This window comes from Pipra filicauda, unplaced genomic scaffold (genome assembly GCF_003945595.2).
Source record: "Pipra filicauda isolate LSUMZ 115617 unplaced genomic scaffold, ASM394559v2 scaffold379_size694699_pilon, whole genome shotgun sequence".
Taxonomy (NCBI): Eukaryota; Metazoa; Chordata; class Aves; order Passeriformes; family Pipridae; genus Pipra; species Pipra filicauda.
In genome coordinates this window covers 188,133-215,117 of record NW_024104508.1, presented here as the reverse complement: position 1 = coordinate 215,117, position 26,985 = coordinate 188,133, and the positions used below count along the sequence as shown (strand labels likewise).

Here is a 26,985-nt window from a genome sequence, read left to right as displayed (position 1 = left end):
GAGCCTCTGTGGTTGCGCCAATATATTTGTATGGAAGAGGTGGCACTTCTGAGGGTTTTTTTGTTGGTTTGTATTTTTCTTTTTTTCCTGGAGGAGATCCACCCACAGTCCCTTTGAAGGCTACTGATAAGATGAGGGAGAGACTAAGCTTGGCCTGTAAAAACACTACTTAGGAATCTCTGCTTTGGCTGTTGGCTTCTGATAGAAAGCAAGAGAGTGGAGTGGTATTTGTCAACATGTCGCTCAACTCTCAGTAAGTTTTACACTTCACTTAGATCTTTGTGCCTCATTTTTTCCAGTGAGGTTCTGTCTGATAATTTGTGTTGGCAAAGCTCTTAGCCTTTCTTGCATGCTTGTGAAGTCTTACCTCTGAGTGACATAATGTTCCTGCATTGTTCAGCTAGCAGGACAAGCTTTACTAGCAGAGGTGTGCACTTCTACTCTGAGGAAGTCTGTTTAAAAAAAAAAAGAAAAAAAAAACTCAACAATTTTTAGACAAATTTAAGAATCCAGCAGGTGGACCTTTAACATTTTTAAGTCTTTAAATAACATATATTCACTATATTGTCATTTAGTTTAGACATTTAGGATCTGATTGTAGGTAACATCATGCTGTACTTTTTAAGGATAATTAAAACATATTTCTCTGAATTGGGAATGTGCACACACCTCATTCATGTTACTAAACTACCTATAGATTGAGACTTTCTTTAACTATTCATCAATCTTGATAATTCCTTGATAAAGTTGGGCCACAACCCTGTCTTCTGGCATATCCTTTGGGATACTTCATGCCAAAGACAGAACGGATGGATGCAGCAAGGGTGAGACCTTGGAGGCATTTTGCAAAGGAAAGAGTATCCTTCCACACATTCTTCTTTGCATGTCTCCATATGAGATTGAGTAAAGTCTATTGTTCTGACAGTCTGATAACAGTACATGGAAGATTAGTGTCCCATGAATAAGAAGCCTATTCTTGAAGATGTTTACCCAAAACTCCGAGTGGATTAAAATAAATGCCTTTTTTTTTTTTTTATGTGTGATGACAAGCTCTGTGCAGAATAGTTCAGTCAGAAGAAGGCTCAAGATATCCAAATGAAGAGTTTTGGGCTGGTTTATGCAAAACCAATTTGATAGTTTTATAAATTAGTTTTATAATATAGTTTTATAAAACTTTTTATAAAAAATTTTTATTTGATAGTTTTATGAAGCCTAATATGCTACCTTACATGCTTAGAGACCACCTTGCACATCCTCCACTACATTTGGCACTAAAGGTCCCATAAGGGCAAAAAATTCATGATACCTCACAGTGGCTGGGGCAGTATGCTGTTGACCACCAGTCTCTAACTGCAACCCAGCTCTGTAAGTCCTCTTTGATTAAAGCATGTGTGTCAGTTATGATTCCCTGAGCATGGACATAATATGTCTGGACATTCAATCCCTTCTATGGCCCAATATGGGAATCTTGCAGTCCAAGGGTATGGGAATTTGCAAATCTATTTAATCATGTGGGACTAGCTCACTGAAGCACGTTGAGACCCTGCAGATTTATCTTTGTTGGCTTAAATTTCAGAAGTCAAGTAGAATTTGAGGAACACACTAAAGAAAAATTTGATAGGTGTATTCTAGCAGAGTTTGAAAACCAGGAACATCTTGTGAACATTTCAGACCAGGCATCATTGATCGTGCCACTGCTTGTTCTGAATGCGAGGTCCAGCCTAGCCTGATTTTTCCTGAGATCTCATCTATGTTTCAATGTTGCACTGGTATAATAATGTAGGTGAGAAAGCAATTATTCCTTTTTGAAAGAGTTTTACTTGTAACAACCCAGTTGTGGACAGTGACTGTAGTATAAAAGGAATATACGGAATCCCTTACCTGCTCAACAGTAGTTACACTATGATAACCTGTAAGCTTGTAAAACTGACCCTGTTAGTAAAGTTTACTTTTCAGACTACATCAATAAAGTTACAGTGATAACAGTGTTCCTGAGAGGACATGTGCCCTCAGCTAATTCACACATTATTGATGTCATATGTTTTACAAAAGAAAAGGGACACCATTTCACCAAATATATACCTCAGTTTCCGAGTAATTCTACCTCATTAACAGCAAAAATTTATGCAGGCTGTTCCCAAACAGAAGGTACATCTGCATGATAAAAACAAAGGTGTGAATGTACAGTGTGTTAGCACAATAGGCAGAATAGAGGTGTTGGCTTGATGACTGTCATTACCAGCAGATTTCAGGCTGTGTCTACACATTGTCATTGCTACACCAGAACATTTTCCAGTCACTCCTTCATTTTGCTTTTTAAGATGCCCACAGATAGGATACTGGACTCTTCTTTCAGTGTTTGATGTAGGTTTGGGAATGAGCTAAGCAGGAACTAGATTGTCATCAATACACGTGTCAAGCTGCTGAGCACGGGTATATTGCAGTTTACATTGATGGCATAATCCAGTCCAATCTGCTTTGGGCTTTACGTGACCAGAGCTCCACTCAAGCGTTTCAGCTACTTCAGGTCTCTGGGATCCCTCTATATAGATTGTCCTTACCAGCAGCACAGGAACACAAGCCTTAAATGCTGCTTAATTCTGTCTTAAGTTAAATAGGGCTTAGGTAAGGTTCAGTCTTTGTTAGAATATAGGTATGTACTGAGCTGGAGTTCCAGTTACTGCTTGGTAATTTTGGTCTTTTGCTGGAAGAAAGCCATCGGGGCTATCTTTGCACTAAAAGTTTAAGCTGCCATTAGTGAACCTATAGAAACAGTTGTCCCACTTTCTATTCTGATTCTGGTTACAGCTAGGGTTGTAAGTCATCTGTGTTTGGAACTCCCATTTATTCTGCATTTTCTAACATTTTTTATTTATGTATTCCGAGACACCTTCCAGGATATCAGAACATCAGGAATACTATCCTTTTCTTAGGTAGTTTCTGTTTCCCTCCTTAAAGAAGGCAGAAACAAAGTAGTTACTCAAATATCCTTTTTAAATCTCTCTTTTAGTTTTAATGGAGCTCTGCGTTCTTTTGCTTTCAGCCAAGCATGAGCATATTTGGCATACAGGAAACTTTATTGTTAGACGTAGTATTCTCTGCAGTTTAATATTCAACATTTCTACTTGCTCTTCTGCTCTTTCATACACCACACTTCTACTTTGGTTTTATAGATCTCGCAACCTTCATTCTCCCTCCATTATACAATGCAATGTGTCAGTGCCATGCATGGCACTCCAGTTACCTCAGCATTTCCATTATAACTCTGTTTTGAGGGATTTATAGGCTAGTAGTAAAAATCTCTTTCTTGGCTAAGCCTTGAAACAGCAGTTTCTGGTCATTTAAAAAGAAAACAAAATGAAACAAACCTTTTTTCCCTCACTTCTATTTTTTTCTGACAACCATTTAGCAGTGATGTTTGCACTGCTGGATCCTCCTAAACAGCAAGTGTAGATTCAGAATGTAGCCAATTTTAATCTAATAATGCTTTTTCTTTTTACATCCTTCAAAAATGCATATCGTTCTCTCTTTATGCATATGACATCATTTCCTCTTTGCCAACCTTTCTGGAGCCTACAGCAGTCAGCCTTTGGGGCCTCAGAGTGGTGTAGTTTGGTCTGTCTTCTTTATTTGTAATGTGGATGAGTTTTATAGTGGGTTTTTTGGTTTTGTTTCGGTTTTGGGGTTTTTTTTAATAATTATCCTTTGTCTCAAAGCCCAGTAACTTACTATCTACTTCTGTGTCAAAGAGCTACAAATTTATCACAATCCAAAAAGACATTGATTATATATGAATATCTAGAATATCAGGGCTATTACCAAAAACAAATTTGGAAGGGATATTAAATCTCATGCTTTAAATGCTTAAGTGATTTGCTGTTAAAGAACCGGCTATTAGAGGACCTATGGGTGAGTTATACTTCACCATTCACTAGAGATTCCTTTATTTTCCTTAGAAAGGTCTAGTAGCAGTCCCTCTTAGAAATAGATTGCTGAGCCAGATACACTTCCAGTTTTATCATATAGGGCAGTTCTTTACCCCTGGCTCCAGGCCAAAGAACTGTATGGATTCTAAGAAACGTGGTTGTGTGTTCGAGTTTGTGGAGATGAATTATTTTTATAGCCTTTAAGTTAAGCAATCAGCTTTAAAGGCAGTTTTACGAATACATACCCACTGATTAAGACAGACAAAAAGCCTCTATCAGTAAGTGATTCGCAGACTGCTTGCATGCCCAAGTTCTGGTCTGGAGCTGCTTTTCCCATCTAAAATAAAATACTGCTCTGCACCGAATAGTCTTTCGCCAGTTGCTGTTATATTTCGGGCCTGAAGTAATTCTTCCTGTTATGTGCAAATTCCTGTTTTGGTCATTGCAAGCTGTGTATAGTAGTATATAGCAGTCAGAAGAAACCCCTTTTTGACTTAATTTCACTGTATTTCATGTTTTTCCGAGTCATTTGCGCCATTTCATGCCAGTAATTTTACTGTTTTATTTTCTTCAGGGTGATTCTTGCTCAAGATTGATACTCATTTACTAGGCCTACCTTAGAGTTTTAAATATTCAGCCATTCTCTTGTGACCTAGTGATTTTCTTCCCCATAATCTTTGACATCATTCATGTGCTTGAGACACGAGGAAAACATCCTTTAACACTAAAAACTACATGTAGTGAAGGGGGAATTCAAGTTTTCAGATTTGAAACCTTGTATCACCAGTTTGGGAGGAGAAAAAAAAAAAAAAAGGAAAAAACCCATCAAAGCAGACAAATACTGTTTCATATTAACATCTATCGTCAATGAAGAGGTAAGAATCAAAGCCCATGTGTGAGGCAGGGTTAGTGAACTGCCAGTGATTCTCCCAGCAACTGACACAAAGGAATCTGTGAGTATCAAAGCTGAGGCAGCAAGCTTAGTGTCAGTTCTTGCCTAGGGAGTAGAAGAAAACATCACTTTGTCTCTGCTTTCACTGCTTAAACACACACATCATTCACTAGTAACCATTTACTCTGCTGTCAAAACTGTTTCAAGAGAGTGCTACATTTGATTAATAGTAAAATGGATGCAAAGGAAAAAAAAGGCTGCCTCCCCTGAGGTACTTCTATTGGGAGAATTTTTGCATGTATTTCTTAATTTTTCCAACCTATAAATATGCCTGTAATGTTCAAGTACTCTGTTGCTTCTAGTAAAGTAATTTTTATTAGAGAGCCTGGTGTACTCATCCTAATTCTAGTTAAAGCTCTCTCTCTCTTGTTGAACCATATTATGGCATCCTCAGCCTCTTGTACTAACGAAAAAGTGACCAGCACAACCATGTGTGCAGTACATGATTCATAGTGCTGCTTTCTGAATTGTCCAGTGGGTAATTGTAATACAAAAACCAGAGAAACAGATGTAGACCCTAAACCTTGGCTGTAAATTTTTGTTTTATGATTATGGGTTTCAAATGTGCTATGTCACACTGACAAATATACAGTAACACCAAAGGAAATAGATTTCTGACTTGAGCTTTTTATTTTACTTATAGCTAAGAATATGTTTATTGTAAAGTTTCTGCTATCACAGTCTGAGAGGAAACAGATCAAAGCAATGATCTGAAGTCACAATTTCTTTGCATGGATAAAGTGGAAGATATTGGAGAGTTGTTGCCTCCTTTGCCTCCTTGCACTTCTATGGGAGCTGGGTAGGCATTTAAAATATGTGGCAATACTTAAAGTTTCATTACATTTGACTTAGAGGGCTATTAGTTATCACAATAATTATGGTTAGTTCTGATCTAGATTAGAAAATACCCCCCATTTTATGATTTTTTCCTGATACTCTGTTTAAGAAAAATGAGTATCATACTATTTCAAAGTGAAATATGAGATGCATAGATTACTGTGTTGTAGAAATAATATGAGAGCAAACCATTGGGCTGTTTGAGGAATTTGTTAATTACATGTGGTTTTAGTAAGAAGTATAAAAATTAGTGCAACTATTATTCGTAATAAAGCATGAGCTACCTGGCTCATTTAGATACAGTGAGAAAAAGTAATCTTTTTTCAGTTCATACGCAGTAAAGCGTGACTTCCCGACATTTACTTTCAGAAGTTGCCGGTCTATGTTTTGAGTATAACCAACAGGTTTTATTTTTGAATACAGTATTCTAAGACTGCTAATAGAAAAAAACATAACTGTATGTTTCTGTTTGTCTGATTTTGTTTACTTTAACTCACATGGGCAACATGTTTTTCTTGGCATAAGCTTAAATTGTTCCAAGAACCTTGGTCCACACAAAAAGCTGTTTTCTCCCTAAATTGGAGACTGACAAAACATACTGTGTTTTATGTCATCCTTTCCAGTTATTTTTGTGGTGACACATTACATATTCCAAACTTCTCGTGTGTCCTGTGTCCTCTGGTTAGAAAATACTGTCTTTTAATTTAGCTTTGCTATTCAAAACAAAATTGTAGCAATATAGCCAGCTGAGATATAAACAGAAATTTAGCCGCTTTTCCACTTGCCTTTTTAATACAACAAACACTGTTTGCTGTGCTGAAGTGGTTTAAACAAGCCTTCCCTGAAGGATAGTTTTTTTGGTAAGCGTATGCTGTCCATAAATTTTGGATTAGAGAGTGTCAGGGGCTTCTTCAGCTGGAGGGGTACAGGCTAGGGGACGACACCCCAAAGGGCTGAGAAAGTCCTTAAAAAGTCCTTAAAAAGAAGCTGTTAAACTCTAGCATTTGTAACTCTTCTGCCTGAAGAAAAGACGGGAAGAGAGGCTGCGTGCTGCACGGACAACCACAACTCTCCCGTCGAGGGGAAGGAGGCTAAGAAAAGCTTTTGTTTTTATCTCTTCAAAAGGATTCGCTTCCAGATTGCAGCAGCTCTTTTTGCTGGCCTCTAGTTTTCAACGTGGGTGTATCAGTTTCAGGGAACAAGTGTCTGTGCTGTGTGGGGGGTTTTGTTTTGTGAGTTGGTTTGGTTTTTTTTTAATTCTTGAACCTGTGTGAAAAGTTTTGTTAATACAATCTGCAGGCATTGTCAGAGAGCTTTCGGTTCATCAAAGGACTTTTTGTGGAGAGGGGACACCACATCCATTAAAGTGGCTGCGCAGGTCCCAGGGTGAGTCTCTCTCCAGCATTTCTTTACGGTTGCCAGTGGTGCGCCATGCCTGCGCACAGTGTCCCCTTCTCTGCCCGACCCCCATGTTGGGCTTTGCAAGAAACAGGCAATAATCAAGCTTTTCGTTTTCCAGTTTCTGAATCTGAGCTTCCTTGGAGCGGGAAGCAAGGCTCCTCTGTGCCTTGCTCCTGGGTGATGGTCACTCTGCTGGGGCTGAGGTGGCTTGGCTCATTCATTTAAAATGGTAGCATGTATGTGGTTATTGAGCTCATGTTCTTTCCACTGGGGCAAAGGGAGTGTTTCCAGGCTGTTGCTTTTCATTTTTAAATTGTCCATAGGAATGAGGACTGCTGGAAGCCTCGATGGAGTCTTTCTCAATGAGCAAGACTTTGCAGAAGGTAGTTATTTACCTAAAAAACACAGAGCTCTCTGCTGGCCTGCTGCAAATGGTGGGTCAGCCCAGGGCTGGCTGTGGCATCCTGGCCACACACCTGTGAAGGCTTTGACACCTACTCCTGCCATGAGGGAGAGCTGCCACCACTGTTTTCATAGAGACCTTGGTGGGTGGGAGCAGCCCCTTGACTCCAGAACGGCTGTGAAGGGGTGGCTTGGGAGGGGGCAGCCACAGTGTCCCTGCTCGGCACCATGGGCTGGGTTCTGTTCCCCATGGATTAGCTCGTGGCCTTTGTCCCCTCCCGGAGAGCTGGGTCTCATTAGGCCTCTGAAAGCTGATACAGCCCCTCCGGGGCCACGGGAGCGGCCCCAGCCCCTCTCTGCTAATCAGAGACAGGCAGGACCCGGCGGCGGGGCTGAGGAGGGAGAAGAGGCGATGCGTGGCTGCCTCCTGCCCTAGGCTCAGTGGTGGGGACAAGCCCTCCCGGGCACTGCCAAATCCGGCCCATCGGGGAAGCCAGGGAGTGCTGGGTGATTTAGAAGCCAACGTGAGGGAGGGATTGTGAGGAGAGATGGGGCCTGACTCCCCCACGCCTGAGGAGGGACGGGCCCCTGAGATTCCCCGCTGGGAGTGGGGCCGGAACCGGCCATCGTCTCTGCGAGTGGTATTGAACGGGGTCCCTGCGGGTGGCATTGAGCGGGGTCCCTGCTGGCGTGTGCCGGGGCAGCGCTGGGATGAAGCTGCTCCGAGCCCAGACCCGCCGCCCCAGAAGCCGGGGCGAAGCCCGTGTCCCTGGCTGTGGAACAGCGGCAGCGCCTGCGCCTCGCTCTTGGCCTCTCCGGGGAGGAAAGGAATGTGTGTGGGGGGGGGGGAGGTACAGAAGTTTTAGAAAATCGAACTGGAATTCAAAAATCCTCCCTTCCCTACAACTGCTGAAAACATCGCTGTTTGTTTCCCACCCCGTTCCCCTTCTCCTCACTGTTGTGTGTTTTTGTTTTTGTTTTAATTCCTTTATTATTTTGGGTCTTTTGGGAAGTTGGGCTCCCCGTCCACACCCGCCCGCTCGGCGGCAGCGGGGCGACTCCGGCAGAGCTGGGGCTCGCCTTTGCCTGCCCGCCTGCCTGCCTGCCTGCCTGCTTTTTTTGCAGGGCTGCTGGGAGTTGTGAAGGCGTGTGAGAATCCTGGGAGCTGGTGATGTCAGACCGCTTGGGTCATTTGAAGGTTAGCAGCCTGGGAAGGGTTCACGGAAAGTTCACTCGCATATATTAGGCAATTCAATCTTTCATTCCCTGTGACACAAGTAGTAGGAAGTGAGCTGTTCAGAGGCAGAAGCATCTATTCACGGCCGAGGGGGATCCCGAGCCTCTACCGGAGCTGTTTTATCCCGGGGAGGTGGGCGATTGGCACGGCGTGGGACGCGGCACGCACCCGGCGATTGCCGCAGGAGCTGGACTGACTCTCAAGAAATTTTGGGGGAAATTGGTGGTAGCTAAAACTTGGAATGCGGCTCGCATCCCCCCATCTTGCTGGATTGGCTGGGCAGCCTGGAAAATGGTAAATGATCATTTGGATCAATTACAGGCTTTTAGCTGTGTTGTCTGTCATAATTCATGATTCTGGTCTGGGAAAAAGACCAACAGCCTACGTGCCAAAAAAGGGGCAGAGTTTGATGGAGTTGGGTGTACTTTTATGTGCCATTTTCCTCCACACCTAGAGGAAAGCACTTTTGCAGGCATTCTGTGCAAGGGGAATCATGTTTGACTGTATGGACGTTCTAGCAGTGAGCCCTGCTCAGATGCTGGATTTCTACACTGCGAGTCCGTCTTCCTGCATGCTCCAGGAGAAGGCTCTCAAAGCATGCTTCAGTGGATTGGCACAAACAGAGTGGCAACACCGGCACAGTGCTCAATGTAGGTCCCAACTGTTATTTTTCCACTTTAAAGCAATTACTATAATTATTATTGTTGTTATTATTATTTCATTTATTTATTTATTTGTATGTATTTTAAAAAGGAAGACTCGTAATTAAGTGCAGAGGTAATGAGGGGTGGGGTGAGTTTTTGTGCAAAATGTGGTTTGCAAGCTTTTTTTATCCATTTGGCAAGAAAGGAAAAAGGAAAGAAGCACCGGACTTCTTTCTGTTTATCCCTTCTCATGTGGCACATTGATCCTAAGAACAGTTGTGGAGCCAAACAGGAACACATAAAATTGTAATGTAATACAGCAAATACTTGCAAAACTCCAGCCAGTGAAGGATGAATTTACATAACGTCTCTGTGATAGCTCTTTTTTTTTCTCCTTAATCTAATTTTGTAGCACGTTTGATAATCAGGATGCATGTTGTCTTGAAGTGCATTTTAGCAGAGCAGCCAAGCAATTAAAATACTGCTCTCTACAGTTCTTGCAAAGATGTGGAATTGCAGTGGGTAGGTGCCATTCCAAAAATCAGACAGAAGTTTTAAGTTTCCGAAGAAAAGGCAATATTTCTTTGTACTGACCTTGCTGCCACCTTTCTTCTTCACTTTGTTGCTCTAAGAAGTTGCTGTTTTGCTAGAAAACTACTTACTGTGAACACCCTTTGAGTTTAACCATCAATTATTTCTATACCTTGAAATGCAGACAGCGTTGCACTGCTAACAGAGGAGTGAGAGTTAGTGGTATGACGCTTCTGAAAATGTACTATTATTTTATAAGGCCTTGATTTGTTGCTGAAATATATAGATGGTAAACAATAGCAGTATTTTAACACCCCAGTTTCAAGTTTGAGAAATGACAAAAAGTGCCAGAAAACATTAGCTTATACTCTGCATAAAAACTTGCAGGATGCTTCACTGCTCTGACGGTGATTTAGATAAATGACTTGGCTATCTATCAAAATGTTTTTAGCACGCTCTCGGGCACTTCAGTATGCCATTAACTGTATCAATCTGTTTTAAATTTTCGTTTCGCAGTATGTTAAAAAGTTAACTAGGAATTAGAAGAGTTCTCCCTTCAATATCTCTGAGGGGTGGAGGGAGGAATTGAAAAATAAATGTAAAACTGTTTGGTGAAATAATGTGCTTCACTCTGCTCAAAAGTTTTCAGTCACCATATGACTTTTGTGTGGGTTGAGTAGTGAAAACAGAATTGTAAAGAATGGTGACTACCAGCCTACAACACTGCAAATGATTTGATATCTTTACAATTAAAAGGAGACTGTGAAGTTCAGCACGGGATATTTATTTTCTTTGCACTGTTTTCAAAATGCTTCAAATAAATTATGAAACAAAACTTTTACTTCAAAATAATGTTACTAGCTACAGGAGAGCTTCAGTTAGCAAAAACAAAAATCCAAACCAGATGTTTTACTAAAAATGTGTTTTCCTCCTTTCATGGTTTAAACTTTAGTATAACTTCAGCGGTGATATTGCGGAAACTTGGAATTAAATAAACTTTGCTGGAGTAGGAGGCATATACTGTCGTTAAAAGCTTACACTCACAAAATATTCTTTAAATAACTTCTGTTTTTAAAACGTCCTGCTCATTCTTTTGTATGTTGTTAGTACCTAGAAGCAGGATTCTTAAAAACAAAATATATGGCGTTTGTTCTTGGGCAAGTTAAACACAGGATTACCCTTATCAGAATGGAATGAGTGGTAAATATGTCATTTGCCTAGGGCCTGTGATAAGAGACAAGTGTAGATAACAGCAAAGTTTAGCTAATCAAAGAAACTCATATTAACAAGAATAACTAAAAATACAGGAAAATGCATTCAGGAATCCAGTCTTGTAACTTTGTAAGCAATAGGATTAATCTTCACTGCATGGGAATTTAAAATTGGGCCGAAACCTGAATCATAATACGATGACTGTAATTTGAATTGTGAAAGTTAATGTATAGAAACATGGAAAAACAATTTAGTTAGGGTCCAAATTAAGATTACTGTTTGATTACTAGAGCAAATTTTGTTTTCAGTTTTGAAGAAAGTGTAAGCAGCTTATGCATATGAGTAAATATATAAATCGATTTTAAAATACCAAAATTCTCTCAAAGTGTAAGATTTTTATCTGGCATCTCATGAAAATAATGACAAAACCAGATTTTTTGCGGTCCAGAAAGCTTTTAATAGTTTAAAGGTTGCTCCAGTGCTTATAAATACAAAGATAGCAAAGTTTAATTCTAACTCAAGCATTTCCTGATTCTCCTTTTTTAAGAAAATCTCTGTGATTAAATGGAATGTAATAATAGCCAAGTTTTGTAATTGTTAGATGTGTGATAGATAGGGTTTTTTTGGTCTACTTTGTTGTTTTATTTTTGGTTCTGCAAAAAAAAAAGCAGTACACCTGCAGCCCTTGCTTTAGGCCTTGGAAATATTGCTTTGATAGAGACGTGATTGTAGAGTAAAACATAAATGGCTGTTGAGGGAATAGTACATGGATAGTGCAGACTCAGAGCAGGCCAGTAACAATCCCAGACAGCATCAGGGTTTCAACTGAAACGCTGGCAAAATTGGCCATTGCAGGGTTTAGGGCAGAATGCTGTAGGTCTCCAACTTCAGCACATCTTCAGTACGTTAATCCTATTACGATTCACTAAGCTAGCGCACTCCTGCAGCATCATGAATTTTCTAGTCCATGAGGGTCTGCAAAGTAAAAATAGAGGATAAGGCACAACCCAAACATGACCTTAACTTGTGTGGTATTTTTTTCCTCTCCCCTGTGGGAGGAAAAATCTGCCATGGGTTTGCAGTGCAACCGTTAACCACTGAGTATTGTGCGATGTTTTACAAACACGCAGAAATCGCCCCTAATTTTGCACTCACATATGTTGATGTTTGATGTGATATTAGTTAGGAGATTTAAAATGAAATTATTTGTTTGCAAAGAAAATTATGGACTCAGAAATGAGAGTAGAACCAACTGCACTTTTAATCATAATTCATTCTCACTCCTTTTGTCATAAGATAAAAATCAGGTCAGTATAATCAAATTAGACAAGGAGGGTTCTTAAAAGAACAAAAGAATTGAGATTGCAAGAATGAATAATCTATAGTTTCTTAAGTAAGGTAGAATTTTCTGCTCCCTTGTAGTGCAGCGGCAACAAACACCGAGAGAAAACCAGTAACTTTTGGTGAAACGTGAGCTAACTAAATACTGCAGAAGTGGGAACAGGACAGGTCCTGAGAGAGGAGCTGCAAAGAATAGCGATTTGACCTTGGAAAAGCCTATTTAAAAAGTCTTCATTAGTCTTCATTAATTAAACAGGCAAAAAAACAAATGAGCAGGCCCAAAACAAGAGTAAGTTTGTTTGTCATTATGTAGTGTTTCAGCTAATTATATCAAGTAGAAGACTACTGCCTACTGCATTTCCTTAGGGTTAGAAGCATGAAAAATTTGATGAAGGCAAAAGTTATGGATATGGCAGCAGAACACATTGGGATGTTGAGGCTCGTGTGGTATGCAGTTCTTATTTCAGTTTGGTAGGAAGTGTTTGCCTAGAGAGGAGCTAGCGGATGTTAACTTTTAGAAAGTTCATGAAGATGGGACTCCAGAAGGTGTATGTTTTCCTTCAGAATTCTGGATTATTGCAATGTTTGGGTCAGATTCTCATTCCCTGCAAGCGCTGGAAACATCTGTGCTCAACAAAAAAAAAAGCTCACTACTTTATTTTCTTTCATCTTTCTGAATTTAAAAACAAACATTTTGAAGTGAAGGACTTGTAATCTGCATTCCCAAGTATCAAATTGCTGCAGGTGTGTTTGCTAGTGCCCAGAAGGCAAGATCTGTTTGAACCAGGTTATTTTCTTTAAAGTTCATCTATAAACTTTACAGCTAAATTGCTAGGATTGATTTGCTTAGGGATACAGTCTTTGTTTAAATTTTTATACTTCTAGCTTAATGCCCTGAAATATGTTATTAAAAAATGTTTGTTTCTGATCCACTACATAAAAAAAAATTGCATGGGGATATTTTTCTTCCAAATTAATTGAAAGGAGGAAACTATTCTCTACATAGATTCTAATGCAGTTAGCCTGATTCGTCTGCTGGCACAGGAAAACTCTAATGGACACGCACCGCTGTCAAAAACTCCTGCAGACAAAAATGATGAGAGGCGTTCGCTGGTGAAGTCAGGATGGGATAAGCTTGGAGGAAAAGCAATGTATCTTTGGGTGACTCCCTGCTTGCCTAATGAGTCTGTGCAGCAAAGGTGCAACTTGTAAGAACAAAGCCAGGCTGGTGAGGCGATGCCTTGAAGAGGGTGAGTTAAGGAGTTGAAAGACCGAGATAGTGTTTCAAACAGCGAAGTTAGTCATCCTCACATCCAGTTAAATCCCCACTTACTGCTGAGCTGTTTTTGTTAACCATGTGTGCGTCACACCAGCGCTGCAGCCCAGCCAAGGTGAGGGGCTTTGCTCAGGGGCGCACGGGGAATGAGGCGCCCTGGTCGGCAGATTGTGGTTCCACCTCCCCTAAACACGCCAAAAGACTGGTTTTGCTCAGGTCTAATTTATATACCGCCCTTTACGCAGCCGATGAAGTGCGGCTGTGTTACACAGCCAGCATTTAGATTTGGGAGTGGGGTTGTGAAAGGGACATTGTGCTCAGAAGGACTGCTGTCTGCCGCGGTCCGGCCGCGCTATGCCCCATCCTATTGAGACCTCAGAAGCAGAGCACAGCTGCGATGAGTTTCCAGATCTGTTTGGCCGTGGGGACCGGCACTGGTATGCGTGCGAGCCGGGGGGGAACTTCCCTCTCCCTTCATAGTTTCTGCCTAGGGGGCTGGCAGCAGCCTCTCAGCAGTGAATTTACAGGGGCGGGCGACTGGGGCCAAATTAGTTGTGGTTTCAGAGGGCTTTCCAGAGCTCTGCTAGGCTGTAGCACGCAGCCCCATGAGGAAGGATATCAGTTGATGTATAAAATGGCCAAGGAACTTCGGTAAATAGACTTTACCCTTCAAATCCAGAGGTCCTGGCAGCGGCTGTGTGGGAGGGTGGGGTTGTACTTTTCCCCTTCCTGTACTTGGACACTTTTGATTATCCAGACTTTCTGGGACTGAGCAGGGCTGCCTAATAACAAAGCCTGCATAATATAATTGCCTAAATAGGCCTATTGTCCTTTTCAAGTCACTGTGCTGTGAAATCTTTCAACTTTTTGCTGAAAATGTTATATCTAATGTTTAAATGGCTTAGTGGCTACGGAGAGGAGGGGATCCTTTTCCCTCATTTCTCATTGCTGAGTGGTTGAGAATCTGATTATATTCCTACTCCTATTGATGTTTACTCCTTTTGGGAGGCAAATATTTTAGCCCCTTCTGGCAGGGTAAACTGCCAAAAGTAATAGGCCTGGAAATACAAAGCTATGATTGATTTTGACCTTTGCTCACGTGCATGAAGTCTGTCCCCATGCACTGTGACCCATGCCACTTCTTGCTGAAATCCAAGCCCTTTCAAACCAAATGGAACCACAGAAATACAAGCCACAAAATGCTCAAAACTATTTTAAACTAACAGAATAATAATTTTGTCGGTACTGCAGGAAAAAATATAGGCATGAGGGTAACAACGCTGAATTTTCTAGCAGGCAAACCAAGAGTAATGTCTTTCGTCTACTGCTGCCGCCTTTTTATGAGAACCATATTCTAGGTATAAAATAAACAAACTGGTATCATATGGAAATGATTCTGTGCAGTTTTTTGGTCAGAGTAATCTTAGCTGTTCCTCCTAATTGTAATCTGTAAACAACTTGCATCCAAAAATGTGGATTTTAAACTTTTTAAAAATAATCTAAGGTCTAGGATTTTACTAATTTGTCATTGCGTGAGCAAATGTGTTTCAAAAGTTAAGAATGTCAGAAACAGTAGCCTAAAGTTAGCATCCTAAATCCACATTTCATGGCTTCATTTCCAAATATGCTGAGCATCTAGGAGCTCCCTCAGCACTTTTTAAAACAACCCATGTATTTGAATGACCAATTACTATTTAGAACCTTCATTTAATTATTAAAAATGTTTACAGGACTGTTCCACTTCCCCCAAACTATATGAAAAAGTAATTCAGTGACAGAGTTCACAACATCAACAGTGAAAATAGAGACATAGGACAAAGTAGGACTTGTTTATAAAAACATTTTACTCTCTTTCTATAAATTTGCAAGTCAGCCAAGGTTTATTTCGCTTTATTTTGTCTGATTCACAGGTTTCTCCGATTCTCTGTTTCCTTCCATGCATTAAAGTCTGCTCATCACATATTAATTGTGGCATAGATTTTAATAGCTAGATTATCTTCTTCATATACTCACTTATCGTTAGCAGCTGCTCAGGATTGTTTTCCCAGTGGCAGTGAATTAATATGACTTTGGTCACTGTGTATTTTGCTTATTTTGGGGAGGAGGGAGGGAGGAGGGGGAAATCTAGCTTTCTTCAGCTCATTTTAGTAATCTGAATAGGAGCGTAGAACTTGCATCATGTGACAGGGCAGCTCACCAGCATGGGGTCCCTGTGTGAGAACCTCCCTTGTACATGACAATCTGATAAGGATATCATGTGGTTTAGAAACACATTCCCACAATGTTCACTTCTTTGTCCCTTTACTTGGGAGTGAGTAGGAAAAAAACTTTTAACAAACTAGTGCTAGCCCTTATATAACTGACCCCACTTTCTTGTAGTGTTCTGTGTGAGCCTTACAGTTTCTTCAAATACTTTTGTTAAGAGAGATGGAAATATAATCCAGCAAGTCTGTTTTAAAGAATCCTAGACATAGAGTATATAATATACCTTCTATTCCCCTTGGACAAGGTGATTTTTCTTTCCCCTGCTTATACCATATGTAAACTGAATATTATAAAACTACGTAAGTTGAATATACACATGCAAGTGACACTTGTATAGGTTTAATAGGTTAAAGCTTGAATGAGTATTTATAAATTCTGAGAGTACTCTGGATCTTCACTGCTAAGGACACGATGTTAAAGTCCATCCATATTTTGAAGGGATTTCCGTTCTATGCACTTTCAGTGACTTACATTTTGCCCTCTAAGTGCATCCCCTAAGAAAAAGAGCAGAAAAACGTCTCACAACAAAGAGATTTTTTAGCACCGCTTAGTTTCTTTTAATGGTTTGGAGAATCTCTTTCCATTGAACCATAATATTTTCCTCTAGGCTCACATTGTATTTTTAGCAAGCATCTTTGAACAGTGAAATGACAAATTAAGTACATCTTTGTCTTTTACAGCCTTATCTAGTGAAGCACTCAGCCCTCCACCTTTGATTTTAATAAGAGTTTCAGACACAGAGCGGTTGTATGAGTGAGTCTTTAGTGTATTTATGTACCAATACTTCTATGATATACTAGTAAAAGTTCATGCCACTGCGCTGCAGGTTCAGCACAATGAACATCCAACATTGCTTCTTAAAAAGAAAGAAGGTTCATTTTTCTTTTAAAGATATATGACAGAGGTGTGGAGCAATCAGACAGGTTGACTGCTGTTGTACCAACCGGACACAACAGCCACAGTTTGATTTAACACAGATTTCCTTCAGTGGTGCTTTGATTCTAGAAAGCCATTTGTGCCTGTAAGATACAAACAGTGGAAGGAATAGTTCAATTCTCCCTGCCCCTCCCAAAAAAACCCCCCAAACCAAACAAAAAAAAACCAAAAGAAAACCAAACAAAAAAAACCCCACCCCACCAAAACAGCTAAAGAACACAAAAGATGTCTTGAATCCTGCGATTTTTTTTTAATCTGAATGCAGCTTGAGGTGTTCCCGAAATGGCCATTGCGCCACTCTGGTAGTCTTCTCTGCCAAGCTGGCTGGTGGCACAGCAGCACTTCGTATAGAGGTGTGTATTTCATTTCCTACTGGACTTCCATGTCATCTTCCAGTCTTGTCCAAGAATCACTTCTTCTGCCAGCTGGTGACTGATACCAAGAGGATTCCTAGGTTCCTGCATGATAAGTGAATGTAACAGCATCTGAGTTGATTTAAATATTTCACTTGTTCATAAATACCAGTCTGGGACAGAGGTGTTCAGGCGCGGTGCAACTCTACCCTGGCTTTCAGAGGTCTCAGAGCCTCCAGCACAGTTGCTCAGGGACTGTCCCTGGGCGGAGCCTGAGGCAGGGAGCAAGCTCCTCCGCTGCTTTAATTCCTCATCTTCTACCCAAAAACTCACAAGGAAGACCAGTGTTGCCTGTCTTTCCAAGACTGAACGTTCACTCACACAGGAGAAAAAGGAGTTGGAAAACTGTGTCACAGTGCCATCTGGCGATACCTGATGCCCGGACCTTCCCCTGGGCAAGGGCTGCGGATCTGCAGGCAGATGCTTCCCCCAGGACCCTGGTTAAGGCGCAGGGAAAAGCCTGTGCTCCCCAAAGCTCGACTGCCTGTGGGGGTTTTGCACAACTCTCTGGGTTGCTCTAATCAAAGATCCTAACTTCTCTACAAACCTTCCCTCCTTCACAGAAATCTGCCCTCACTGATCCACCAGTCTGCAGTTTCTGGCTTAGGGCACAAGACAAAAGACTAGCTAAAATGTCACGCATGGCTGAGCTTTTTTATTGTTAAGATCAGGTCTTGAGTTTGGGAGGTTCTTTATTTGGTTTTAAGTCATTGTTCATTCTTCGTCCTCTCAACTTTTGGTCTCAGGAGGTCTTTCTTTTTTCCCCTCATGATGCAGAGTATTCCTTTGCATTGCTTTGTTCTTTGAGTTTTCTCTTTTCATTCAATTGAGGAAGAAATTTTATTAGTTACTGGATCAGGGTATAAGTCAGATCCTCCTTAGTGGCTGGCTGTAAGGTCTTGGAGACCTGTCTTTCTAAAGATCCTTCTGATTCCACCTCACACTTTGAACCAAGGTGTAAAGTGCAGAACAAATGGCAAATCACCTATGTCTTTCAGTGTCTTTGATGATGGGGGGCTAACAGAGCAAGATACTTTTCCCAAGGCTTCATCCCACAGTGAACCTCTGCCTTCGTCTTTCCATTTGGAGAGCACATTCCGGCTATGTTTTTCTAGTTGCCTATATAGTCACATGCCATGCAGGTTATGTGAACTGCTCATCTTACTATGCTTTGCATGTATTGCAACACTCACTAATCTTGAGACCACACCAAGAAGGATCCATTATCTCCCTGAAGTTTTGACAAGAAGCCTTCGGCTGCCTGCAAGAAGTCAAAGCTGACTCACATCCTTCTGTGAGTTGTTTTGGTGGAGTTTTTTTGGTTTTTTTTAATCTTATCCGAATCCTTTCCTTTCTCTCTGTTTTAGAGAGGTCCTGCAAGACTTCACGGTTAAAGCAGGAGCTGTGCGCTAGGAAGCAGTGCATGTCTGGAGGCAGTTTGGGAAAATAGCTGTTCTCCCTGAAATGGAGTCCATTATGAAAGCTGCAACTGTTCACAGGGGCTGTTTTCACCTTTACCAAAATGTGAAAGCAGAGCTCAGTTACAGCATGGTACACTGGCACTGCCCAGTAATACCATGTTTGTAATGCTTTTGCTAACTTGAATTTCTGGGCAGAACAAGAAAATACTCTGACGAAAAGAGATGAGGAAGGAATGACGCAATTAAAGGAGATTAAATCAGAGTATTGGTTTCCTTGGAACACATATTTGGCTTTTTATCAACAATCTTTTCCCCATTTTTCAAATAAACACATATTTTCACATGATAACTCTATTTGAAATATTAATGCTTCCAGGGCTGCATTACCTTTGTTTCTTCATCAAAGTCCATTACTATGAAAAGGCTGCTGTTCCTTAGGCTGTTTCAGCTTCAGAAGAATTTTAGGGCCTGGTCTATTGGAAAGCTTGGGGGTATAATTAGTGAAAATGGAAATAGATGCAAGAGAAATTTAGTTCCTGATGTTTTAATTTAGTGTGGTACTGCCATGTGTTGTTGAAGAGGATTCTTAAAGGCAAACATAATTATTTCATTATGGTCTTCAGAATGCTTTCATTGGTCTTAATGACAAGAAGCTGCATAAGGAGTCATACATTTTAATTAGACCTTCTTATATTTACATGAGATAAATTACAAATAATTGATGAAAAACAAGTCTTCTGAATGGATGATTTCACACAGAGCTCTGGTTACAGTTTAATGATAAAACATTTCTCTTATTGCTTTGCATTTTAATTATCTAGAATTATTACTCTGGCAGAGTTCTCAAAATACTGTTATTTCCATCCATTTCATTAGATTCACAACTGATTTCTATGAATCTAAAGAAAGAAGGTGTTTTTCAACATATATAACTTAAAATCAGTTTCCAGCTTTATTAATTTCATTTTGCATTCATTTCTTACACTTAGATACCTTTTTTGGTGATAAACTCCAGTAAAAGCTAGTGAGGAGTCAGACCTGTTCCTATGTCCTCAATTTTCTACATAGGTGCAAGTCCAACCCAAAACTCCTGTAGAGGTCAAGGAGCAAGTATGAAATTGTAGGACTTGTAGTGGAATTTTCTGAGGAAAACTTGGGTGTGTCTTTCTCACTAGCCTGCTTGAAAGTTTTATTCCTTTGAAAACCCTACCAATACCTTTTTATAATTGTGTGTAAGCTTGTGTGTGCATTTCAAATACCATTTCTTTCTTTTCTTTACCCCCTTGTTTGGACACTTTCTAATACCAGGATAAATTATTTTAGAGTTTGGCTGTTTGCAAGAGTCTTTCACATTTGCAAGCTCTCCAGCCTTTCATTTTTGTAACAAAACATACTTCACATGATTCATTCCTCAGAGTATACCGAACGCTAATTGTTGTTATTGATTTTAAATTTCGCAACCATTACAAGTAACCCAGATGAGTGGCAGATAAAGAGTAATAATCCATGGAGTTCTGGAAGTGTTTCATGTTTGTCTGTAGTACTTTACGTGATCAATAGTAACTGCCCCATTGAAACTAACTGCTGTATCAAATAACAGTAAATCAAATGAATGTGCTTGCAGATTATTTATTGAAAGCTTTAATTGTTCACTGGGGCCCTTCTTATCTCGGGAAACAATAGAAGGCAGTGATCAGGCAAACTGGTTTGCAAATGCCGGGGGTGCCACGAAACGGGGTCTTCCCTGTGCCTGGGTGGTGTGAGAGCTTTCCAAAATATGCCCCTGTCCCACTGGGATTGCTGGTCCCAGGGTAAGGTGATCAGAGGTGAGTTTTTTCAGAGAGCATTCCATGAGTTCACAGGTTATGATTTTTTTTAATTGCTGTTTTTATAGATTGTCATACTTAGATGACAAACTTGTATCTGGTGGATAAAGTGGAAAAAAAACTAAGAAGATTCCCCCAAATTTCCAGTAGGTCCACATAATGAGACACAAAACAAGATCAGACAGGGAAGTAAATGAAATCATGCTAAACTTACTCTGTAGAAAACTTACCTAGATATATTACAGTTTGGGGCAATTATATGCTGTTGTGCAGTGATCAGACTTAGACATATACTAAGAAATTAAAAGCAATGTTTTCTAACAGCTCTCTTGCGCTGTATTTTACTAATTCCTTAAAATGGCTGCTCTGCCTTGTCATAGTGATTCATGAAATACTAAAGCCACAGGTTAGAGGTTTTCTGGATCTTAAGATAGTTTCACTGCTATCTAATTTTTTTAATAGCTTTAGCATGTCGTCAGTAATACTTTGGTGGGGCTTCAGAATCCTTTCAGTATGAGCAGAGGCACTAAATGAGTCCTTCAGAAAATTTGGGAAGATGGCATTGAATGAATTTTCATTTAATAGTATATCTTTCTAACCATGACAATTGGAAAAGCATTTTTAAAGAGGGCTTAATTTCTACAGTAAATGATGACCCAAATCTCTCAAACATGGCAGGAAAAGTCCAGTGTCGTCCCCCCTCCCCCAAAAAAAAGTATGTTTTGTGAAACATGCTTATATGCATATGTGTAATATTGAATATTCATAATATAGACATTTTAAAATTATTAGATCATGTTAACCAGAGATTTTCTGGATTCTGATCCATTTGGAAAATAGTAACTTCCCTTTTTCAGAGGATGAGTTTTGCCTTAAGTTTCTTGGGACATCAGGGATCAGGACAGAATACTGCTTTTCCAGCTCTTTGGAAATAAAGTACTATCTCTTTGCCATATTTTGTATAAAGTATGGTTGACATTTTTCCTGTTTGCAAGACTAGGATATTGCAGTTAATTGCGAGCAGCTTATCTGGGGAAAAAAAACCCAAGTCACTGTTGAAGGTAGGTATTGAATAAGAAAGACCAGGTCACTAGGAAATGCTGTTAGCACAGAGGTGTTTGCCTGCAGTACAGTATGTGCATACTTTTTCTCTTCTGAATGAGAATGGTAATGGCAGACAACATACAGGTGAAATTATGAGCATTCCTCACTCCAAGGGTTTAATAGGAAAATCCACTGCAGGTAGAGAATAGGAAAACAGAATATTGGAAAACGTGCTCTCCAGTCACGGTACTCGTCTTGTCTCCAGGCTCTTGTGAATGTCTTATTTTATTGATCTTTACTCTTCTAGGCAGAGTGTGGAGGTGTGCCCTGAGCCACAGTTAGAGTGCTGCTACCACTTGGCTCGAGGACACCACGCTCCTTCCCAGCTCTTGGCTTCTGCTGCACCTACTGTGAGAGGGGCCGAGGGATGTTTGCCAGGTTAACTGTGACGGTGGAGAGTTAAAAGAAAAAAAAACAAACAACAAAACCACAATATTCTATAAACTCAATATCAAGGTACTGTGAATTCCAAGGAAAGGAAATATGGTAGTGTTTTAGTTTTCATGTTACCTGGTTTAGTTTACATGGTTACCTACCTGCGTTACCATTTTTTGTCTGGCAGGTATTCAATTCAGAAGTATTGAAATTCTGATCAGAGAGCATTACAGGTTGGTGAACTCTATATTTTATTTGTCCCTTCAAAAGATAGTGGCAATGTGCAGTTCTTAAATATTCCTTTCTTAAATATATTGGGGTGAGCTGCTCTTAGAACATGGTCTGGCATGCTATGCCCCTGTTTTGGTCTCAGATATTGCAAATATATGTGTGCTGGAGGATGTCAGCAAGGTTAAGTTTTGGTCTCGCTGCCCTTCTAGTTGCAGATAAGCTCAAGTGATGAAAGCCTTTTTTTCCTGTTATTGTGTCATGTCTAAATGGAAATAACGTATTGTTTCAATTATACCCCCACAGTTGCAGCAGAGCCGCGACGTGGGTGCAATTAGGCTAGTGTAAGGAATAATCTTAATGCTTACTCGGAAAGTAAGCTACATGGATGTAAACCATCTATTTACAAGCAAAGGTAGCCCAGGGTTCACTGCAATAACGTGGGGAATGGGAGACATATCTGCCTGGTTTAAAGAAGCTGCCTTTGCTTTTCCCAGTCTACACACTGCCCTGTCTTCTTGGAGGAGGCTGCTGCTGAACAGCAGGAGGAAACTCATGGCTCCATTTCATGGCCCCGAGCCTTGCCAGCTTTAGCAAATGGCCCTGTTTTGCAGCAGCATGGCTGGGAAGCTGGACGCGTGCTCTTCCCCTCCCCACTCTGCCAGAGTGTTGGTAACCTCTGGGAAGGGGCCGGAGGGCGGCTGCCTGGGGTTTGCTGGTTCAGCAGGTTTCATCCCAGCTTCGCTGTGGAATGAAACCTTACTCAATAAAGAATCATACCTCTGGGTGGCATAATGCCAAAAAAAAGGTCTGCAGCAAGGGCCGGAGAGTGAGGTCCCGAGCAGTGAGATATAAAGCTTCACAGTTGTCCGTTGCCTTGTAAAAAAGGTGAGTGGCTGTGTGACAGGGGGCTGTCAAAGAAAAATAAAGAGTTAGACGTCCTTTTCCAAGGAAATCAAAACTTCGAATTAGCAGAGCAATAAAAGTCTTCTAAAGCAAAAGCTGGAAACAATACATTTTTAATAAAATGGGCAGTTACTCTAATTGCTGAACCCCTACTGTTCAATTTCTTTTAGTGCCCTTATTCATTAAGTTCAGCATACTTATGCTTATTATTTACAGATGTATGCGTTTTAACTTGTTTATAGAAACTGTGCCTTGCAGAAAGCTGTGGATGGTATGATGCTAATTTATGTTTATTGCTGCCTATAATATGCAATTTTAAAAACAATTAAAGATAGCGGTGAAGCTCATCAGTGGAATCAACCTCAAACTGCCCATGAAAAGTAAAATATTAGTACCGCGTGCTGCTTTGAAAGGTCATTTGTAGTGGATTGATAGCATACCCATTAATGAAGAATTTACCTGTTCTTAAAGATTTTAAGCTCAGCAGTCAAGTTTCTAGATACTGTTCTAATGTAACCCATTTAAACATATGCGATGGAGTTCATAATTGCCCTTGTAAATGGGTATAGAAAGTAGGGTATATAAATCAATTAGTGATATCCAGCAGTGTGGCTGTAATACAAATTAATTGGGATGATAAGCATTTTAACTGCTACTATACTAACTTGAAGTAGTTTTGATCACTGAATTGGCTCTTGTTGAGTCACTCTATTAATTTTAAGATTTAAAAACACTTAAAGATCAAAATATTCTGAACTAATGGTCCTAAAGTTTGAGAAATAAAATTATACGTAAAATATTACATAGCAAGTAATTTTTACTGCATTTCCAAGGAGAGCACAACAGTTTTATTTTGTCCATGTGGTACTGAACAACTGTGTAATAGTATTACATGATTAAAGATATTAAAACACTCCTTTTCTTGCTGGATTCAAGCCACAGCAGAAAGTCATGATGAATAGTGTCATGAGATATGTTGAATATATAGAAAATAAAAAATTTATTTGGCAGACATAGTAATACTGAAAGCTAATACCAACTTGGATAGGAGGTAAGTTTTGAGGAATAAAATCATTCCTTTAGAATAATACTCTGAATTATTCTGTTTCAATGCTTGAAAAGATTTAAAAATAAAAATCTGCAAAACACTATAAAACATTTAATAACTATAAATGGAGGCTTTATGACTTAGTAAAATATCTGGATATATGTAGAGATTATAGCAGCTCTTTCACTGCCCTTGAAAGTTTTATTTCTTATTGAAGATACTGGATCTGAGTTTTCTCCCATTTATGTTTACGAGTCAAGAGTCTTTATTGAAATTGGTGGAATAGCAACACCATAAAACATATCTGAGAAAAGAATCAGACTCCTTTTATTTTTAAGTGTTTCGTTCCTCACAATGGGCCTTTTTTTCTAATTTTTGATCCTGTAGGGAAAAAATGCTGAATTTGTCACACCACATTTGTATCAATAGGCCACAGAAATAGGCTTCCATTTTCATAAATAAAGAAAAAAAGGGCCAGAGTTCTCATCCTCTCTGCATTTGTGTTTCTTCTTTGCCTATGGTACTTTACTCCACACGAGAATCTGACCATAGGAATTTACAGGTAAAGCAATCAGGGACTGAATTGTAAGAAAAGTTAATTTTCAAAGGAAAATCTAACTTCGTGCAGATGATAGCACAATTATGCATTTTTGTTTAAAGAAGATCCTATTTTTCAGCTTTGCAGTAATGCGGAATTTTCACTTGAGACTGATGCAGTTTTGCATGGTAGCGGACAGGCAGAAAATCACCGACCTGAAAAAACTACAGAGCTAGCATCTTTCGGATGTTTTTCTTCAGTTTTCCATACGATTTATTTTTTTCATTTAACATGTTTTCTTTTCCATTTTGAAGGTAGGCGCTTAATACAAAGTGATGAGCTGCTGCCCTGTAAACTCTGCCTGCCAAACCCCGCGGCCATCCTGTCTCTACTCTTACTTTCACCCTGGCTCGCTCATGGTCTGTGCCTGGCCATTTATTTAGCGAAAGACGCTCCTGTTCTCAGTTACCAGCGCGTCATTAAGTCTCGCTGTCTTGAGAGTAACACAGGTATAACCAGACGCAGTTCTTGGCCCTGATATAATTAATCCTGACAAGCTTTCTGCTTTCCACGTTTGCTCAGGTGTAAATGCATCTCTCTGGCTACATGAACACATAAACCCAAATGTTGAACAGCTTTGGTGATATAACTGTAAAAAGCAAAAAAAAAAAAACAAACACCAGCCTGAAAGTCAGTACCATTTTCTTTGAAAAGGTGATATTAGTTATACATACTACCCCAGGGTTTAGTGGAGCTGCTTGAGAACCAGGCACTGCAAACCTACAGAGCAGCTGCAGCCTCCTCGTTGTCCTTTACTACTAGCTGTAATAAATATGTGTGTACAGTATGTAGGTGCCAAAAGTCCTGGCTTTACTGGGAGAAGCACCAAAAGTGGTTGCAGTGATGGTTCCTCCCAGAATACCTGTGGGACACAACAAAGAGATGCAGCAGCTTCAGAAGAAGGTTTTTAAGGGTGTTTTCATTCAGAAATACATGATTGTGTATATTGGTGGTTTCCAGGTCACGTGTGCTCAATATGTAAGACTAGTCTGCTAGATTCAGACTTATATCTTGGAGGTATATGGGGCTCAAACAGTATAGTCAAGAGTAGAGGTTTTTGTGGCAGTTTCTGGTGTTGCTTATGCCTGTGTGGTACAGTGTCCATGTGCACGGGTGCTGCTGAGTTGCCTTCGGGAGAGGATTCAGGATTCCTCTTTGGCAAGTCTGTTATCTGCCAAGACATTCCTGTGTAGTTGTGTATATGGTGGTGTAGTCTTACAGAAAGTTGATTCTCTGCTGGCCATGGAGGTCAGAAAATGAAGGCAGGGGTTTCATCATCTCTCCTGAGTTCCCTACTAGCAGCCCTCTTGGGGGCAGGAGGCACCCAGGCCTGTCCTGCCTCACAGTGGGCAGGTGAGTGGGGTGCACATGCAGACTTGGGGGCGCATCAGAGTCCCCACAATGGAGGGACTGAGAACAGACTTAACAGAGTTCCCAGCTTTGTTATGCATCCGATGTGTACGTGGGGCAAGACACATAAGGCTAAATTTGAAGATACCACTTAGTGCTGTGTTCTGTTGAAAATCCCAGCTGGTACTACTTGCATTTCTCTACAAATTTAAGACCCAAGCAAATAAAACTCTTTCACTGTCAGTGCTTCTGTTTCCTGTCTGTAAAGGAAGAAGAATAGCTCTTCCCTTATCTCACTTAGGTGTTACAAAGGTAGAAATATGAATGCTCATGGGTTATTCACATATTGGAATGACAGGGACCGTGCTTGTAGATCAGATAGGTAGAAGAGGGCAGTATCTTTCATGCTGCTAAATATGGCAGAACTGGAAGCGGTGCTGGCTGTGCTGCATGGTGGGGACAGCAGGGCCTGGGGAGAGTCACTCGAGGGTCTGTGACCTGTGCAAGAATGTCACGCAGGAAGATATGCTGGCAGATGGGGCTCCTGGAGTGCTTTGTTAAATGTCAGTGTAAAGTCAGGTGACTGAATTTGCATGCTTAACAAGTGGGTTAATAAGGAGGCCAGAATGTGTCATAACAGAAAAGTATGTTACAAAAGAATCCCCACTCTTCACTGGGCAACTGAGAGAGGACATTTCTGCAAATAATAAAATCTGTGCTACAAATGAAGACGTTAGCTGCTAAGGAACAGAAGTT

General features: G+C 40.4%; 1 protein-coding gene across 4 annotated transcripts in view; it reads left to right on the top strand.

The window, feature by feature from the left end:
- Positions 1–26,985, top strand: part of RARB (retinoic acid receptor beta) — a 325,063-nt gene that overhangs the window by 223,802 nt on the left and 74,276 nt on the right. The window contains exons 1-2 of one of the 4 annotated variants that reach the window (XM_039384808.1): positions 7,648–8,159; positions 8,644–9,405. The exons of 1 other annotated variant lie outside the window; for it this stretch is intronic. In XM_039384808.1, the coding sequence (XP_039240742.1) occupies positions 9,249–9,405 (157 nt within the window). In that variant the 5' untranslated portion in view covers positions 7,648–8,159; positions 8,644–9,248. Of the gene's footprint in view, positions 1–7,647; positions 9,406–26,985 lie in introns of those variants that run through there. 2 more of the 4 variants (XM_027722018.2, XM_027722015.2) reach the window with 2 other exon arrangements.